The sequence below is a fragment of the Podarcis filfolensis genome (assembly GCF_964270895.1).
Source record: "Podarcis filfolensis genome assembly, chromosome: 5".
In the NCBI taxonomy this organism is placed as follows: Eukaryota; Metazoa; Chordata; class Lepidosauria; order Squamata; family Lacertidae; genus Podarcis; species Podarcis filfolensis.
This window is the reverse complement of record NC_139608.1, coordinates 71,226,595-71,247,510: the sequence shown is the minus strand read 5'-3', so window position 1 is coordinate 71,247,510 and position 20,916 is coordinate 71,226,595. Positions and strand designations below refer to the sequence as shown.

The following is a 20,916-nucleotide window of genomic DNA, read 5'->3' as shown; positions in this document are numbered from 1 at the left end:
ACTTATCTCCTCTTTCTCACTTTCATCTTGTATTTGAAGGCATGCACACACAAAGCAGAACAATAAAGCTGCAGACTGGTAAATTACCCTCTTCCAAAAATAAAATCTCAACTCACATTATTTTATTGCAATAATATGATTATAGTGTAATTTAAGGAAGATGGACAAAGATTTGCCAGTATATATGCTGTCCACTTAATGTGAATATTTTTGTGCATGTAAAAAGTTGGTGTCATATTGTATACATTTTTATTATAGGATTTTATTAAGTTTTATTTAAAGCATGCTGCACATGTTTATTGCAAAACTAGAAGCTATTATGAAGCCCTGAGCAAATACAAAGTTTTGCATTACATTAGAAAGGCTTCTTAAAACTGCCATTTTCCTGCTCAATTCTTCTCATTATTTTCACTTCAAAAGAACTCAGCCACAAACATAAAATTTACTTCAGAACTCTGCCCTGCTTTGCTTCTACTATCCATAAATCGCTTCAATAGACTTTATAGCAGGGATGCAGTTATTTATTTATTATTGGTAAATGTATCATGCCCACTGTTACTTAGGGCATACACTAAGGTATGCCTCCAGTATAGAAAGTGCTAAGAGGTTTCTTTTTTTGGCCCTACAGGTTACATTATTGTAATGGCTAAGGGATATACAGGGAAGTGACAGATAACCTGTAGGTGGCAAAGATTACAGAGAAAAGAAGGAAAGAAGATAAAATAATCGGAAGGTGAAATAGGAAACACCATGGCTTGTCAAAAGAATTGGATGAGTGTGAGAGATAGAGAGTGTGTGTGTGTGTGTGTGTGTGTGTGTGTGATATTTGTGTTAAGCAAACACTAAGGCTACAATCACACACAGAGCTATGCATGTTTAGGTGTCATTCATTTCAGTGGGGGGAAATTCACACAATTTGTATGAACAAATTTGTGTGAGACAAGCAATAATAAAAATAAACACTTTGGGTGGATTAGTGCTCTGTATGGATGGGTGTGGGCGGGTGTGCCAATCTTTCCTATCTCTCAGCATTTTCAGATGACCTTCAAATTCAGCTTAAAGTAGGGATGGATGAATTTGTCAATTTTGGTTTCTCTGAGCTCCTCATTTTTCTAATCTTAAATTTGGTTCTCCACATTTCATGAAAATCACTAGCATTTTAGTGCAAATTTCTCCTAAAATATGCATTCTTATATGCATTTTTGCCTAGCTAGGGTTGCCCTATTTTGAAGAGCAAAAAAGAGGATGCATTTGCTGACTTCCACTTTTAACTATGGATCTGGGGTCTTCTGCATTCAGAGCAGATGCCCTGCCACTGAACTATGGCCCTAAAACAAACAGAAGATCACATGAGCAGAGAGAGGTTTAAAGAGATGGACAGACCCTGGATGAGGATCTCACTTACAGGAAGTCATTAGGCAGAGGCTGGGGAGTCACCGTAGTGTAGGGGGTAGAATGCTGGACGTGAAGGTGGAGAAAGAAAAGGGATGCAGTGGGCAGTGGAGGGGTAAGTCCTTGGAGGGACGAGGGAGAAGCGGAGAAAGGGGAGAGAATGAAAGAGGGATCCAGGGAGAAGGAGAGAGAGGGAAGGGAAGGGAAGGGAAGGGAAGGGAAGGGAAGGGAAGGGAAGGAAAGGAAAGGAAAGGAAAGGAAAGGAAAGGAAAGGAAAGGAAAGGAAAGGAAGAGGGTCCAGAGGAGGAGGAGGAGAGAGTACTGAGTAGATGAGCACTTGTGCGCCACCAAACAAACAAAAACTGGATATTTTGTCACATTTTAAAATTCTGCCTGGATATAAATTTTAAGCCTGAAAAAGATGGCATGTCCAGGAAAGTCCAGACATCCCTGTAACAGACATTTTTCAGAGCATCTATTTTCCCTCATAAAATATATTTTTGTATGTTATTTTCATTAATATATGCATGTTTATGCAAACCCTAGCATATGCATTTTGGTACACATTATTTGGCTGCACATTATTTGACCAAACTGCGGGAGGCAGTGGAAGACAGAAGTGCCTGGCGTGCTCTGGTCCATGGGGTCACGAAGAGTCGGACACGACTAAACGACTAAACAACAACAATTTGGCTACAGAAATTCCACAGCAAAATTTGCGGAAGTGCGACTTTCAAAGGATGGCTGTGTTTTGATTAACATATTATTTCAGAAAGTGTGAAGTAGGTAGATTCACCTTTAAATGCAAACTGAATCCAGTTTCTTCCCCATCCCTAGCTTAAATCACCTCAGTATTGTGCTGCTGAGAGTCCTCTTCTAGCTGTTATTTCAGACTTCTTCAAGGGTCTCCTGCAGCAGAAGGATGCCTTGGGACATGGCACTCTCAGAGATATATATTTTAAAAGAAAGAAGTGGGAAGAGTCAAGTGCCGGTCAACATCAGGAAACTCCCTTGCTGCCTTCTGCTTTTCACCCCAAACCTCTCTGATGCTGCAAGAGAGACTTGGAGAGCTTTGAGAAAGCAGCAAGAAGAGGTTCAGGACTGACTGATTCCCCTCCATCTCAGCAACACAATCAGATCCTAATGTCCTTTAAACTGAAATTAGATGTCAAGTGGAGAAGGCTGGGAGAGAGAAATTATCTTAATTTACAGAAAGTTCAGCATGTGTACCCACCACACACAGAGCACTAAGCAGCCCCAATTTGTTTTTATTATTACAGATCTTCTGCAACTGTGAACAAAAATTAATTTATAATTTGGAAAAAAAAGAACAAGCCAACTACAATTCAATCCTGTAAACTAACTGAGTCTGAGTGTGTAAAGGAGTGACTGATGAGAGGGACAAAAAAAAAAAAAATAATCCAGGATATTTTCTGCCTAGTTCTACCCAGTGGGGTTGACTGGAAGTAGCGGAATAGCAATTTAGTGAATGTGAAAAATGGGAGCATGTGGACCCTCATATGTGCCAATCACGCACACAGAAAAATTGGATTGGAACGACCTGTTTGCAATATAATGTCCCTGTTGGGACACAGCCTATAATCAGCAGGTGATATATTAGAGACTGAGTTGCTATATTATTCCCTTTTGTTGTTGTTGCCCACTTTGGAATCTGAGTGAAATGTATGGTCTCCAAAATGGGGCTAACAAGACCGAAAGAGACCCAGGCCTTTCTAGGGACTTCTGAGTCTTTCACACATCCTGATGATATATTTACACAAGCTACCACCCTCCTACAAGTGAAATTGAAGTAAAAACAAAAAACCCCTCCCCAGCCATTGCACAAAGTAGTCTTCTACAAGTCCTTATCTCTCAGCCCAGCCAAACCTACCTTGTAGTTTGCCTTGGTGGTTAAAAAAGAAAGGAAGATGACTAAATAAATAAAGCCAACTTAAGTTGGACATCACCTTGAGATAAAATATTTACATCGATCAGTAGCTAGTCTTGCCACTAACATGGAAATGGGAAAGGAAAGTCACTGAGACATGAAGCATATATTACTTTTGAAGTGCTTCAAGTATTCCTCCATTGTTTGCAGCACCTTTCAGGGAAGGAGGGGTAAACACTGCTTTCCCCAAATCAGAGCATGTTTTCAAAAGGCATTAAATTATTTCATATTCCTGAAAGAGACAGACCTTTTCAGGAGGACTTAAGCAAAAATGGGAACGGAATCCACTCAAAGCAAACACTGGGCTGCACTGAGTCTATTTCTGAGACTTATGCATTTAAGTGGGAGCCACAAGACTCACACATATACAAAAACCACAAAGATATTCCTACAGTTGTTATAGGTATCTATCTGTGCAAGGTTATTTTGACACAATTCACTTTAGGAAACTGAGAGATAAAGCACACCTGCTGCAGCAAAGATCACACACACACCAAATTAATGGGTACTTTTGAAAAGCTTTAAAGGTGATTGGACTACATTACGATATAGACTGAATACAAAGAAAAGTACACTTAGTCATGGAAGGACAGCTTTTGCACAAAGGAGAGAAAAAAAGTGATATATTAGGCCCTATCTACACCACAGAACAGTTATTCCTTTCTTTCGAGGGAAGCCCGGGAAGTGTAGTTCTAAAATAATTCTTAGCACCCTCATCAAATTTTAATTCCTTGCATTCTTTGTGGAAAACCATGGCACTGGAGTTGGTTACAAAAACTGAAGTAAGTTTATAGTGTAGATAATATTCCCCCAGTAACTTCCAAGAGGATATCCACAAAACATCATGAAAAAGCAGAGGATAATATATGAGAAGGACCTATGAGGAGGGAAAGATTTCAAGGATGGTCCATCACTCAGATCCTTATCGAACCCCTTCCTCCACATGATGCTGTCAGTGCAGAAAGAACCACCTACCGCAGCTTGGGCTAGATACCAAGGCAGAAAGCATGAGCTTTTATCAGACACTAAGGCTGCCTATATGGAGAAATGCTGAGCATCGAGACATGGGCTGCTTATGAAAGCCGTCAACACCAAGGAATGCTATGTACAGGCTACAATTAAAGAGGCCCCATCTTTGAGGTATGCAGTGATACAGTTCTCCGCAATTGAGGGCAAGAACTTCAAGCTCTTCTAAGCTCTAGACCGGGGTGATAAACTATCAGCCCCAAGCAGCATGGCAAAGGGTTCAGGGATAATGGGAGTTGTAGTCCAGCAACATTCAGAGTTGTACCATAGGCTCTCTATTCCTGCTCTTTGTTCTGCACAAATGCAGATTCTGAAGACCACAAAGAGTAACAAACTGTACTCTTGGCAGGTGTGACCTGAAAAGGAAGCAAACTAACTAGTAGTTTAGACATCTTAATAGATTCTTCAAAGTTTGCTTTTTCGTTTTGTTGGTAGGGAAAAGGATCAGGAGGGGGGAAGATGAAAGAAAAGAAAGAAAAAAGATAGCACCATGAGAACGCATTATAGGAACCTGCATTCTCATTTTACACCAGAAAATCCTTTTATATTCTTACTGGGTATAAATCAGTAGCAGCCAAGACTAAAAAGAACTGGTTGACAAGCTAATTAACTAACCAAGGCTGCCTGTACAATTAAGTTCCGGTATTTCTCCAAGAATATTGCCTATTACAATTAGGCTATCTAGCAACTTACAGTAGTTGGGCTGACTGAAAAAGATTTGATTGATTTTATGCACAAATACACAATACAGGAAAATTCACTTCCAGGAGGTATGAATAAATATTTTTAGCAAGGAATTTGTCCTTCTTTGTCATCCCACCCACCCCATCCAGCAGAATCAAAGTGGAGCTCAAGAAAGGGGTGGTGGTGGCTAAATACACAACTGTAATCATTGTGAATAGACTATCTTGATTCTAGCCCCAGAATGAATGGATATAATTATATGTCTCTTTACTATACTCATGGGTTTTTTCCCTCTTTCACTTGCAAATCCACTAAACAGTCATAATGTCGTTTCTTGAGATGTTACTGAATACTGTATGAGACCAGTTTTTCCCATCTGCGGAACTCAGTACATGACCTCAGAGCTCAGATCTGAACATCTCATATGAGTAAGCACTTTAATTTTACGGAGTGATGAGTATTCAGTATATTTTACTGGCAATATACAGGTTCAAAGAGAAATTTACAGGGAGCTTTAAAATATTTTGAAAGGACAAGTCAAATTACAGGTAGACTGTACTCTAATTGCTTACACCTGAATGCCTGCCTGCATTTAATAGCAGAATGATGGCTGTGATCCAAAGAACTGTGAGTGGAAGAGGAGGAGAAATACAGTTTCCACAGCTTGGTAGTCAGATGCGCAGGTGCTTACATAAGCAATGTGCAGGGTGAACTCTGCAAATAGTTCCATTCACACGCAGCAAGAAACCTGTTTCCTTGTAGCGCAATATCACACTGATGCCGTATACATGAGTATTCAAACCACATGAGTAAGCTCAACTATGTGGATTGAGCCCAGAAATTGTTGCCCTACTTCTTAGTGAGATGGCTACTGGAAAAGAAAGACTCATGAAATTTGTCCCACTCACATGGTTCCAATATTCTCTGTCTCTCTTACACACCACAACTGCATGACGAAGGGTCATAATTCAGTAACAGAAAACAATGTTTTGTGGGCAAAAGGCCCCAAATTCAATCCTTACAGTTTAAAGGATCAAGAAGCAGGTTTTGGTAAAAAAAAAAAGTAAGTAATGCCCTGCAGAATCAGACCAAAGGCCCATCTAGTCCAGCATCCTGTTCCCACAATGGCCAACCAGATGCCTGCAAACAAGATATGAATGCAACAACACTCTTCTTGCTTACAATTCCCTGCAACTGGTTTTCAGGCAGACACTTCTCCCTCACACTCTAAATAACTACTGGCAGTCAAAGTAGACAATACTGAGGTAGATGGGGAAAACAGATTGACCTGGGATAAAAAGTAAGGTTACCAGATGTTTTTCAAAGAATCTGGGGACACCTTTTAAAAAAAAGAGAGAGAGAAAACAAAGTTATTAAAAATAAGGGTTTTTTTTGAAAAAATTAAGAAGTAATATCTTCTCTTCTGTGGTCTCATCTGTTACGCGGCCTTCCTCTGGGCCCCGGCCTGCTCTCTTGGAGCACTAGCTTCCGTGGAGTAGGCTCAGGTTGGGCCTGGGCTCAGACACATGTCCTTGCCCTGCAGGTGCTCTCCTACCTCTCTTCCTCAGCGGCGGCAGCAGCGCAGCAAGATGGGGCTCCCCTCTTTTTTCTCATTCCTCTTTTTCTCTCTTCCTTTCCCTTCTCCTCTCCTCCTTCTCCCTGCGTTGGCTCTGGCCCTGGAGTGCTGCTGGGCAGTCAGCCGAGTGGCCGGGTTCTCTTGTTCCCAGCTCAATTTAGGTCGCGGGAGGGTGGTCAGCAGTTCCCCCGGTTGACGTGCTGGCCGTCCCCGGTTCCCTCTCGGCAATGGTGGTGGCAGCGGCAGTATCAGCAGCCCAGAGTCAGCCTGGTAGTGCAGCTGGTTCTGGCTGACTTCAGGAGCTGCTTGCTGCCATGGCGCCCGCAATTTTGCCTTGCTAGAAGTCCCCATATGATGTGCCTTGTGCCGTTGAACCAATCATGCAACATTCATTCCCTACTAATAAATCTACAACACTAAAAATATAATTCTGGGGACATTAAATGAAATCTGGGGACATTCCGGGGACGGATTTTGTCCGGGGACAGATTTGTAAATCCGGGGACTGTCCCCAGGAAACGGGGGCATCTGGTAACCATAATACAGAGTTTTCTTAGTTCCTATGCATAGGATCACACCACAGGGAAGCACCACTATATTGCTTTCTCACTCACTCATGTGCTCTGTGTGTGTATATGTTGTCTGGTGTGTGGTGTGTGAGAGAGAGAGAGTGAAAGAGACAGAGAGAGAATGATGGGGGCCATGCAGGTTTCCATATGCAGAGCATATCACCAGAGGCAGCAAACAATGTCCCAGTGAAATATATTTTTAATTAAATTCAGAAAAAGTCAAAACTGGCAGATGGGTGCTCAGATCCCATCAGCTGTAAATGTACTATATCAAATTCAGTTGAAGAAAATCAGAGTTAGTAGATGTGTCCTTTCTCTTGAAATTTTCTACATCATTGCAAAAGAAAAACCAATACCTAGATCAAGAAAGAGTAATCAATTTAAATATGAATAACTGTCTAATGAATCATTCTTCTGAACTCTGTAAATAATGCAGCTATGAGACTGAGGATGCTTTCATAGGGGGGAAATAGGCAGTGATGATAATAGATGAATTTTTAAAAATCCCTTTACCTTATGGTACCTCTAGGGAATTAACAGACATAGCTTCCAACAGTCTGCTACCAATTTTGGGCTAAACCACAAAGAGATCTAATACTTCTTAGACATTTGCATATATGATTGATTGAGCTACAAAAGTAAGCATCTTTTAAAATTTTAGTTCTGCTTTATTTTTTAGCATGATGAATGTTCTGCCATAGGAAATAAAAATCAGGAAACTGAAGCTGTTAATTTGCCATACAGGAACAAAAACGCAGAGAACAGGAATGCCAGTCTTCTCATGGGAAGCACCTTTACTTAGTGCATAGAACTCTAAAAATGTGTTTTCTATTCCCAGTTTTGCCCAACATCAGTAGGTGAGTTTGGAGAGAACATCACTTAAGTTTGATTTTCTTCAACATCCCCATCTGTGTTGCGACACTCCACAATGCTAGACATGCAGTTGAGAAGTGGTGGATAAGATCTCCTGAGCACTGTCACTGAGAAAGGTCAGATAAGATTCTGTGCAGGAGGGAGTCTACAATTTAACACATCTCACAGTTGGGCAGACAGCTACTTATTGCAGTCTGGAGGAGTACGTGAAAAGTGTTATAGCCTTCTAATTTTGTCCCAGATCTCGAAAGTATTTTATTGAATGCTGTTTCAGAGTTTTTATTTACTGGACTACACATTATAGAAATCAGCAAAAAGATGTATACATGCTCTATGACAGGGAAAACCAAACATAGCTATTTTGAAATACAAAATCAGTTGGACTGATATACCGGATAATTTACACTAAAATCCTATTTACACACTTACTTGGGAGTAAGTCCAATTTAACACTGTGAGACTTACTTCCAAGCTGACATGCAGAGTATTTTAATGTTAATCACCAAGATGGTAGAAGAAAAAACAAGGAATGGGATTTCTGTCTCTTCAAACAAAAGCTGGTTGATGTTTCATTGTGAAATGGTTGTGGAATTCATATCATTTGAATCATTTCTTACACAAAACTAATATCCGTGTGTACAAAATCCATAACAAGTGGAATGGCCCTTTATCTTAAGCACCAAAACATTTCTGAATCACTGATACCATGCAAAAAACAAAATTATAAGTGATTTTACATCTGGACGTGTGTCTGTGTGAGTGCATGTGTGTACATTTGTGAGCATGTGTGCGGGTTGTAGTCCAACAATATACCTGTGGGATAAGCTGTTATACCACCCAGTTTAAGTTCCCCATGACACAACAAATGAAAACAAAAATATAAACATTTTGTATCCAATGTTAATCACACCCAAAGTAAATCCATTAAGGTAGAGGTGTTACTTGTTATGTATGGGCTGCAGCCAATAGGTCTTTGTGACAATTGCAACCAAATGCATACACATCTAATTGCAATCATGCCAGTCACACTTCGGGGGGTGCATTTTAGCTTTAACAGGTCTGTGTTACAAGCAATATGAAAATCTGATGCTGGTTTTACCAGAGACCATGGCAGAACAACATTTAAACGTCTGTACTGTATTATTATTCTTATTATTATTATTATTATTATTATTATTATTTAAAAAGCAATAGCTTTAAAATACTGCATTCAAAGCTATCTCTTATATACACATTCCTAAAAAGCATCAATGGTTCCCATGATCAGTTCCATGTTTTTTCCATTAACCACAGCATGAAATGCTGATCGTACACATTTTTGATGCAGAACCCTCCCATTAGCTTACAGATTAAAATAACAGGCTTTTCTTAGCAACAGCTAATGGAAAATTCTAAATATGCTAAACAAGACAAGAAAAGTTTGTACTAAATTTGGTATCTTTTGATTGCTCAGCCTCACACGCATACTCTTCAAACACACACATAGTGTTTGCTAGCTGCCTAGAATGGCAAAGTGTCTTTCATGGAGCTACTCAAGCCCAGACCCAAATCTTCACAGCCCTGAGAAGTCATTGCTGCCACCCCTGACAAATACTCCCAAGGCAGAGGAAGAGCTGAAGCCAGTATAGACCCTGCCAAGGAGCTGATCAATCAGAAGGGCTGGCTGAGCCCGAGACCAAGATTGGAACAGAGGAGCTAGACAAGTTTCTGTTTCCAAAGACATGGTGTCAAATGTGCCAGCACACACAGACCGAGCCATTCTGGCAGAGCCCTTACAGGCAGACGTTTGTTTATATAACGTGGGTGTGATTCACATGAGTGACAGCCTTCACCTGCTGTAAAAAAGAAGAGCAGGAGGGACACACCAGATGTTGGGAGAGCTTAGCTTTTGCATGGTCATGTGAGAACTCCATTTATGTGCCCTGTGCCCTGTAATTATGCCTTGATCATACACTGATTTCTTGAATAAAGCCTCTAGATGTTTTCAAGTTCAAATTCTGTGTGTGAGAGTTCATCCACATTTCCACTTGTCCTTTGCCTAGAAAGCACTAAAGAGCAGTGGGACAAGATTAAGTGTGGATAAGCCCCGATAGTGGGAACCAAGGCAGTTTCGCTGTATGTGCACAAACAGGAAGGGGTTCAAGTGAACATCATACAAACCAGAGATTGTGATTTAAAACAAATTCTGGTTATTTAAACAAGCCAGCTTCATAATCCTTGGGCTTGAAGTTGATTTGTTTAGCATTCTGTATGCACATATACATGTATTTATGCATGCATTGCTTGGGGGGGTTTGCATTCTGAATTCTGTCACTGACATCCCAGATTCTTGTTAAGGGTTCTTGAGGTGAATCCTTATGTGAATTCTTAGCACAAGCTACTCCATGAATTGTGACATAAGCCAGGGCTTGACCTGGGAATTCAGATGTCCCTTAACTGTATGAAAAACACAACAGTACCTTGCAATAGCAGTGAAAACAAATTTCTAAAGGTTGGGATGAAAATACAAGGTAAGAATTCCCCAAGCAAAAATACAAACAAGTAGAAATCAGAGGGCCTTGTTAAAAGACAGATGAAATAAAATATTGGACCATCTAGGTCAAAGAACTATGGAAGGGCAGGAATGAAAATATGAAAGGCACTTGCCAAACTTCTTATCTGAATGAGTTGCCTATCCAGTACAGGTGTCATTTAAAAAAACAAAAACTTGGTGGGGTTTATCATTTACTTGAAAGAGATTAGCCAACATAAAATGGCATTCCCACTGAAAATTTCATTAGCCTTCCTCAGATGCTTCTTAAGAAAACTTCACATTCACCTCAAAACCCAAAGATGAAGTGCAAATTGTACTAAGTTTGTAATCATAAAATATGTACATCTACTTTTCCAGTTTATGTGTGACTTCCTAGTTGTGCTGATAATATTGTGTGAGTGTGTGTGTGTGTGTGTGTGTGTGTGTCCCAGTTAAAATCATTATGACTTCCTTCAAAATACAAAATTTGTGAAACACAAGTGATTACTGATAGTGGAGTTATCACAAACACAACATGTGCACAACAGCACCCTCCCCACCAGCCATTCCCAGCAAACTGTATTTAAATGCATACTACCCTCGAAAGTGGAGGGAGAATATAGCCAACATGTTTAGCAGTCACTGATTGCCTTATTCTTCATGAATTTGTACAAACCTGATTTAAAGTCATCCAAGTTGGGGGTCATCACTATATCCTCAGGGAGCAAATGCAATGTGTCACGTGAGAATGAACTTTCTTTTATCTGCCCTGAATCTTCCAGCATTCAGTTTATTGGATGTCCATGAGTATGATGAAAGAGGGAGCAAAAAGATTATCCTTCCTTCACTCACTGCATAATTTTATAAACCTCTATCATGTTCAATCTTACTCAGCTTTTCTCTAAAGTAAAAAATAAAATGTAGATTTTCCTCATAGTGGAGTTGCTCCATCCTCTTGATAATTTTCATTGACCTTTTCCAAATCTTTTCCAGCTTTACAAGACTGTTGTTGTTGTTGTTGTTGTTGTTGTTGTTAATCCAGCCTTCACCATAAGGACCCTGGGTGGGTTACATCATTAAAACACAACACCTTCTTTGAGGTGAGGTGATCAAAACTTTAAACAGTATTCTGAGTGTAGTCACACTGTCCACTGCAACCCCAGGTGCTATGAGAGCATGCTCCACCACGACATCAATGCACACAGAACTTTATAGAGAGCTTTATATGCAAAACTGAAAGGTCCCTGCCTTTACACTTCTGTGGACAAGGTGCAATCTTTTCTTAATCATATATTTAGAGCGGAAAGCAGCAAAAAAAGGAGCAGAAGGCTGGCTAGGTATATATAGAGAATTGGATTATGTAATAGAAGTACGCAAAGGTATTTGTATGTGCACTCAAAACTTCCGAACTAAAATTGCCTGGGCCGACTTCCAGGTCAAGTCTGTTTTTTTGCTTTCAATGAATGTTTTTAGCTTCAAATTCTTAAGGATTTGAAGCAACAAGAGCAAGTTGTGGAGCAAAGTGACCCAATCAGTGTGCTCTTTATTGAGAGAGAGAGAGAGAGAGAGAGAAGTTGGGGGGGTATCAAAGCTCCATTATCACCTTCCACAGAAATCCTATATACTTGTTGAAATGCTGTATCTTAAATATGCCGAATAAGCCAGAATACATTGAAGACCTAGCCTTCCCTTATTGAACACTATGTTCCTGAGCACAACACTGAAAAGCCTTGACATGACTGCTAATCACACCATTCATGTTATGTGTAGTTAGGCCCTGGAAGGAAGGCAGAATACAGGGTAATTGAAAAACTGTGCATGGCTTCTCAAACAGGAAACAGGAATTACAATACTGGTAAAATAATTCGTATTCAGAATCTGTCACCATCCTTTCCCCCTCTAGCTTCTCTGTACCATGTGGGAAACATCAAGATAAATGGTAGAGTGCCGAATAAAGAACATCACTGACTGTCTACAAGTAAGAACATTCAATACATGGATGTCCATCACTTGATGGCTGCAGCACTGAATGGAAACTCGCATGTTTCCTATGTGGGAAACAGCAAAGAAGGCAACACAGATGCAAATGCAGAGGAATCTTAAACTGCATAGAATCAATGTGCTTCCATTTTGCTGTACATTTGGCAATTTCCTCTGAGGTGTCCCACTTAATCTATGGACAGAAGACAGACATTTGGGGGTTGCGGGGGACCCCTCTTTCTCACCCAAATTAGAGGGCAGGGTGTTCAAAGAGGATCTCAACTCTTGCAAACCCACACTTCAGTGTCTCCTACTTCTAAGCTGGCGAAATCTAGGGAGATGGGAAGGCTATGAAGAACGTGCACAGCATTACTTCACTAACTGCAGAGTGTATATATTATTATTAACTATCCTTATTTATTTATAACAATTTATACCCACCTTTCCATGAAAATGATAGAGGCAGCAAACAACAACGTAACCAAAAATGTACATTTTTAAAAGCATAACAATCATGGAAAAGGAAAAATTAATTGGAAACAACATTAAAAAGTTGACATGACAATCATAGAATCATAGAATCATAGAGTTGGAAGAGACCACAAGGGCCATTGAGTCCAACCCCCTGCCAAGCAGGAAACACCATCAGAGCACTCCTGACATATGGTTGTCAAGCCTCTGCTTAAAGACCTCCAAAGAAGGAGACTCCACCACACTCCTTGGCAGCAAATTCCACTGTCGAACAGCTGTTACTGTCAGGAAGTTCTTCCTAATGTTTAGGTGGAATCTTCTTTCTTGTAGTTTGGAACCATTGCTCCGTGTCTGCTTCTCTGGAGCAGCAGAAAACAACCTTTCTCCCTCCTCTATGTGACATCCTTTTATATATTTGAACATGGCTATCATATCACCCCTTAACCTCCTCTTCTCCAGGCTAAACATGCCCAGCTCCCTTAGCCGTTCCTCATAAGGCATCGTTTCCAGGCCTTTGACCATTTTGGTTGCCCTCCTCTGGACACATTCCAGTTTGTCAGTGTCCTTCTTGAACTGTGGTGCCCAGAACTGGACACAGTACTCCAGGTGAGGTCTGACCAGAGCAGAATACAGTGGCACTATTACTTCCCTTGATCTAGATGCTATACTCCTATTGATGCAGCCCAGAATTGCATTGGCTTTTTTAGCTGCCGCGTCACACTGTTGGCTCATGTCAAGTTTGTGGTCAACCAAGACTCCTAGATCCTTTTCACATCAAGCCCACCTTAAAAGGCAGCATCACAAAGCGCCCACTGAAAGGGATGCGTCTAAGTCACCCTGCCATCTATCGGGCCAACTATATCTCAGGTCCATTTGCCATCTTCAAATAGTGTGGGGTTTCAGAGGTAGATCTCGGAGATTCATATGGGGGTTATGTGCCTTCCATAGATGTGGGGGATCAGGGAATATGCACTGTAGTAAGCCAGTCAGTATACAGACATGCCTCCTCCTACACCCACCCAAAAAAGTTAACTGCACTGGTATTAGACCTGTTAAGTTTTCCTGCCCGATTACTCATAGTACTTACCATCTGTATACCAGTGGTAATAGCGAGGATTAGTGTGTTTTACATGACAATGTAATGCCTGTGGTGTTCAATTACACCCATTGTGTATATATGCAGGTTTCTGTGAGTATGGGCTTATGTGTGTGCTGTTTTCTTGCCTAAATGAAAAGAAATGTTACATCCAAGCTTTATGTTAGGTGGAAGTCCCAGCAGCAGATGCTGGGCTTAAAAGGCTTAGTTAAATTACCCAAAAGAAGAAGATGACAATGAAAAGCTAAAAGCCCAGGGAAATTTCCAACTATTTCACTAGTGTATACTGAGGCTGACCAGTCTGCTCCTATTTAGTCACCCAGAACAATCACTCATTTCCCAGCACAGGGCTTACTCATTTGCAAGATTTAAAGGGGGGGGGAGGAGGAAGATATTTCTGCACATGCCCATAATATTCTTCGCCACTGGGGGCAGCTTTACATAAGACTGCATTCACTGAAACCAAAGCAACAGTCGGAGGAGCTTTCAGAATGACAGTACGCAGAAGTGAACAGTGCTTGTTCATTGAACAGGGTCATCCTGGCTTCTGTGCTCCAACGCAGTTTCCTTAGCTGGATCGGGAGTGCTAACTATGAGAACTGCTGCCCAATGGAATACAGACGGGTGAATTCAGACAGCTGAGCATCAATTGGAGGAATCTATCATGCTTTGCACGGGGAGATTTTAAAGCAGCTCGTTTCTAAATGTAAAGATGCAAAAACGCACCATCCATGAAGATCCTATTACCTAGGAAGAACTTGACATTCTGCTGCAAATGCTGTGTTGGGATTTATTTATTCTTGGGATGTTCTGCATGGCTGGCAAGGAATAATGTTCCAAAATCGGTCCATCTCCCAAGGGGTCCAATTTTTCTTCCTGGGTGTCAGCAAGCCCTGACTCACCACAGAGCAGCTGACAGGGGCTGTCATGCTTGTGGCACCCTAAGCAAAAGCAGAAGACCTAACGACGACCTTTGAAAACACAAAGGATGGGTAGGTTTTCCATTTTATTTATTTATAGTTAGCCTACAGCAGTGCCTGCACTGATTCTGTTTTAATTGCTCTATAGGTTTGCCTCCCTGCAAGATGTGACCAGAGTTAAATTTCCAAGAGATTGTATTTGACTGTGGCTAGCTTATGTGCATGATTTTTTTTTCTTTATTACATTTTCCTTTATTAAAATAAAGTGGGGGCAAGCTACAAAGTACTTATGCTGCTGGGGGTTTCTTATGCATTTAAGTAGCAATTCTGAGCATGATTGAAATAGATCTGGATTGTTTATTTGGGGGGATAACTTTTCTAAGTTATTTTTATTTCCAGGTTTCAATGTATTTAGGCTACTGAGCGGATCAGCTGTAGCCCTGGTAATAGCCCCTACTGTATTACTGACAATGCTTTCTTCTGCTGAACGAGGATGCCCAAAGGGCTGTAGGTGCGAAGGCAAAATGGTATATTGCGAGTCCCAGAAATTACAGGAGATACCCTCAAGTATATCAGCTGGTTGTTTAGGTTTGTCCCTCCGATACAACAGCCTCCAGAAACTAAAATACAATCAGTTTAAAGGTCTTAATCAACTCACCTGGCTCTATCTAGACCATAACCACATCAGCAATATTGATGAAAATGCTTTCAATGGAATACGCAGGCTAAAAGAGTTGATTTTAAGTTCCAACAGAATTGCCTATTTTCTTAATAACACCTTCAGACCAGTAACAAATCTCCGGAACTTGGATCTGTCATATAATCAGCTGCAGTCTCTGGGAGCTGAACAATTCAGGGGCTTAAGGAAGCTGCTGAGTTTACATTTGCGGTCCAATTCCCTGAGAACAATTCCTGTCCGAATTTTCCAGGACTGTAGGAACCTCGAACTCTTAGACCTGGGCTACAACAGAATCCGAAGCTTAGCAAGGAATGTCTTTGCAGGCATGATCAGGCTGAAAGAGCTTCACCTGGAGCACAATCAATTTTCTAAGCTTAACTTGGCTCTTTTTCCAAGGCTAGTCAGCCTCCAGAACCTTTATTTACAGTGGAATAAAATCAGTGTTATAGGACAAACGATGTCCTGGACCTGGAGCTCATTACAAAGGCTTGATTTATCTGGCAATGAAATAGAAGCTTTCAGTGGACCTAGTGTTTTCCAGTGTGTGCCCAATTTACAGCGTCTCAACCTGGATTCCAACAAGCTCACGTTTATTGGTCAAGAGATTTTGGATTCTTGGATATCTCTCAATGACATCAGCCTTGCTGGGAATATATGGGAATGCAGCAGGAACATTTGCTCCCTGGTAAACTGGCTAAAAAGTTTTAAAGGGCTGAGGGAAAATACAATTATCTGTGCCAGCCCCAAAGAGCTGCAGGGGGTGAACGTTATTGATGCAGTGAAAAATTACAGCATATGTGGCAAAAGTACTACAGAGAGGTTTGAATTGCCACAGGCTTTCCCAAAGCCAACCTTTAAACCCAAAGTCATCAGGCCTAAGCATGACAGCAAGCCCCCTCTGCCCCCCACCGTCGGGTCCACAGAAGCCAGCTCAGAGCCTGAGCACGACACAGAACACATCTCTTTCCACAAAATCATAGCAGGGAGTGTGGCCCTTTTCTTGTCTGTGCTTGTGATCCTGCTGGTAATCTATGTGTCGTGGAAGCGGTACCCTGCCAGCATGAAGCAGCTGCAGCAGCGCTCTCTCATGCGAAGGCACAGGAAGAAGAAACGGCAGTCGCTGAAGCAGATGACTCCAACCACACAGGAATTTTATGTCGATTATAAGCCAACTAACACCGAGACCAGTGAGATGCTGCTGAACGGGACGGGACCCTGCACATATAGCAAAGCAGGCTCCAGGGAATGTGAGGTATGAACCATTGTGATTCAAATAAAATAAGCTTTTAAAAAAGGTGGGTTTGTTGAACCTCAGTGATTAAGATGAAGGTTACATTTCTCTTTTCTGCCACAACCACTTCTATATCACATCTTGACACATGCTCATCATATGTTGGCCTTTTCCTTTCCTTTTATCATTTTAAACTTTCCTCCATAAATCCACTGAAAGTTAAGAGAATGCAAATCAGAAGTTTAAGTTCAGGTTCGACACAGTACCTGTTGGTACAGGTGCTTTGTTGGTTTTTATTCCATCATCATTATTATTTCAATGGAAAGCTTATTTCATAGCTCATAAATCACATCTGCAGTGTTGCTGCGTTGTTTTTTAAATGCAGAGTTGTTTGCATATGTGCTGATTTTATGTGGACAAATAATGCTAAAAAAAGAACAGTGCAAGCATTTTAATAAATGCTGAAATTCACTTCATGATTCAAGGATGCATGGCAGCCAAGTGTTGTAGGCTCATACACATTTTAGGACATGCTTTGGCTTATAGATGGTGCAGGAACAACTGCGGCCGAATGCTTGATTTCTGTTGAATGCAAGGCATTATCAGAAGCAAGTGGGTTTAAAGCAACATCCTGAACTACTGAGGGTGGGGGCAGGGGCAGGGGAATCATTTGAAGTTCAGAGGAGGAATAAAAGCTTTCATGAGGAATAAAAGATGGGTAGTAGAACAGAATGGGATTCACTGCACTGTGCTCTAACACAATAGTTTGTAGAGTTGATAACTACTAATTGAAACCTGTTTATGTGGTTTCATATAAAAGATGCTAGTGTTTCTCCCTTCTCACAGTCAGTTGCCTTTCAGAAAGTAGTCAAAAGGCATTCATTAAATGAGGAGACCAAATTCCTTATTGATGCAATTAGAGGAGCTGAAATGTACAGTTACAAAGGCAAAACCACTTCCTGCACACATTTGCTTGGGTGCTCATTGGAAATTCATTCTGCAACAGTGTTAGAGGCATTAACGTGATTGACAATGGAGGCATTAAATCTGTCATTTTTCTATCTTGAAAAAATGCTACGTTGTGCTTGGTGGTGTTTCAGTATGCAATTTGCCACTTTGGGTATTTAGAAAGCTGGCAGAGCTACATTTTAAATACAGCACAGCAACTAGAAAAAGCTTGCAGTGAAAACTGGATACTTGCCCAGTCTAAGGAAAAGCACACCAGAAATATTCTCTTTTAGGAAAAGTCCATGGATCAGTGGGGGTTGGAGTTGGGAATCAATTGATTCTTTTGTATAACCTTGCTGAATGGCATTTTAGAGACACACTTGTTTGTTTATTTTAATACGGATGCAATGTTCAGAATAGATTGGAGGTTGTCATGGTGGATACTTGTAATCCATAAGACCCACCTCAAATGCCATAGCAAAATATAACCAAATGAAAAATTCCTCTAAATATTTTATAATTAGCAACCACATATTACTCCTTTATGAAAAACAGACCTTTCCCCTCCATCTTCAGAAACAAACTGGAGCATGTTTATAAAAGGTGGCAAATAATTTCACCACTTCTGTTGCATAACTTGATTTGGCTTTGTACACTGCCCATCTCTGGCCACTTGGGAGAGAATGTATCTACAAAGCGGTTGCACTGCAGCAATCTAGAAAAAGAGCATCCATGTTCTGGGGTATTTTTGCTTTTGGGGGGATGGGGAGATAGTGAAAGAAAATCACTGTGAACTATTTCCAGAGATAAGAAGTGCAGAATCTAATCACCACCAATGCACTTAAGGTGATTTTCAGGGTATAAAGTTGTTTTTGTTTTACAGGAATATAAGCAGAAAAAAAGTGAAAGGCTGTTTCATAATTTTACTCATGTGAACTAGTATCATACATTTGTTGAAAGCCAGGAGTCAGTGATTTCAGCTTGATTAAATATGACGCACTTTACTCAGGAGATGTGATTTTCTGAGTCAATATTCTTCTTGAGATATAATATTACCATAAAAGTGAATATATCTAGTGCCAAGAGAGCACCAACATTGTATCAGATAATATCTGTACTGAAAATATTGACTTTCTATAACTGCAATATGAAAAATGTCAAGGCACTCTCTCTGGATTGGTGGGAAATGCCATTCGTGCATATACAAAATGAGAAAAATTAATACCACCCAAAATTATCACACAGAAAATGTTTTCCTAGTCTTTAATTCTTAGTATGAAATTTGCAATGAACATATATTTCATAGTGTTAACCAGGGACAGTTTTGACGTGGCAATATGAGAATATTTTATTTTTAAAAATGTGTCTGACTCAAATATGGTAACAAATGGATTGCAAATATTGGTAGAGCAACTTTACACTAGGCATGTTTCTTTGTATCTGACCATACCTGAAGCTAACACTACATTGAAGAAAGCTCAAGTACCCCTATACAAAAATGCTCTGGTCAGAATAATGTGCTATAGCATTTTATAACCCAGTAAGTAGGGGTCGGGAATGTAGAAAAGGAAACCATTAAGAATAGTGGTGTCTTTTCAAATGCCCAACAGTTGAACTATTGATATCAATAATGTTTCATATTTATTATGTAGAATTAACACGTGAAAAATATTGCCCAGGCCTTAAGAAACTGCATTTTCAGCTGAAGGATATCTAGCAGGCAATATTTATTTGTGCATAACTTCAGTGACAAAACAGAGGTGAACATGTAATTATTACTATAGTCTAAGAAAGAAGTGTCTGGCTGATGGTGCAGCTTATGCAGGCCTGTTCCAACCACTCTAGTCTACAATAATTTTTTTAAAAGGTGGGGGGGGGGTCAAAACTGAGTTAAATAACATTAGTTCCAGGAGATGGAAATTGATTGTAAATGGTTGAACCTTCTCTGTCTCAAGAGAATCAAACCATGCTTTATTCATTATTTTGTGCAACAAACAAACAGTTGGCCAGTGGTTTCCACACAGCGTCTTCCCAAGATGCAAAAAAGAGAGCTTATTCCTCTGCCTTTAATGCTATGCAGAAGCAGGTGGCAGCTTGTCACGCAGAGATGAAAAAAGCTGTGTCTGTAGTCATAACCTCCTTGTACACTGCTACTGGGTTTACAGCAACCATTTACTCCTTTGCATCACAAAACTCTACCCAAATCTCTTAACAAAGAACAATGAAATATTCTGGCTCTCCCCTGAACAGATGCCATGCCATCTTTTTTGAGGTATAATGTCACTATGAAAGTTTTTACTCTTATGTGATCATGGCCAAATGAAAAGGCTCTTAGGTGGCAAAATTTGCACATGAAAAGATGTTGGGAGAAACATGCCCTTTTCTTGACACTGTGTCATGTGTTTTTACCACATTTGGTGGGAGGGGGTGCTTTACAAGACTTCTTCGCCAGATTACTAGAAAAGGAGAAAAGAACTGTTTTGTAGTGATATTTCCACCACAAACATCAACAAGGGAATCAATTGTTGAGATCAAATACCAGAAGAAGTCTTCCATAGGCATCTGCCTGGCAGAGTGAGAAAAGGATGCTTGACTACATAGGCTTTGATCTGATCCAGAGGTCTCCTTATGTTCTTAAGGCAGTTAAGCTTTACTGGACAGAGGAAAGCAAATCCTAGGAGAAAGGAGGTTGCAGAGCACACATCTGTTTTCAGGTCTATGGGTTACAGAATTCAAAGGAAGAAGGAAAGCCTACATAACACTGTCAATCAATATGGAATTAAGGGGCACAGCCCACACAGCCACCACTTTTGATGGGGAAGTAGGAGGTCAATAGGCCTCCTACCATCTGAACCAAAAATTCTAATTCTTCCCCAAGCACATACATGTGCTGCCTTAAAAAAAGCCAACTCCACACTTTAGAAACCCTAATGCAAGATGTGAGACTGTTGGTAAAGACAGAACTACTTCTCTGCCTCAACCATCCACTCTGCACTTTGGGAAATCATAGA

General features: G+C 40.5%; 2 protein-coding genes across 10 annotated transcripts in view; one reads left to right on the top strand and one right to left on the bottom strand.

Annotated features, from left to right (window-relative positions):
• CTNNA3 (catenin alpha 3) overlaps window positions 1-20,916 on the bottom strand; it is a 543,396-nt gene that overhangs the window by 287,597 nt on the left and 234,883 nt on the right. The gene's annotated exons all lie outside the window — the stretch shown is intronic.
• The window catches only part of LRRTM3 (leucine rich repeat transmembrane neuronal 3), a 94,957-nt gene continuing 88,621 nt past the window's right edge, over window positions 14,581-20,916 (top strand). Inside the window, exons 1-2 of the mRNA XM_083614487.1 lie at window positions 14,581-15,119; window positions 15,447-16,978. Of these exons, the coding sequence (XP_083470613.1) occupies window positions 15,116-15,119; window positions 15,447-16,978 (1,536 nt within the window). The 5' untranslated portion in view covers window positions 14,581-15,115. The remainder of the gene's footprint in view (window positions 15,120-15,446; window positions 16,979-20,916) is intronic.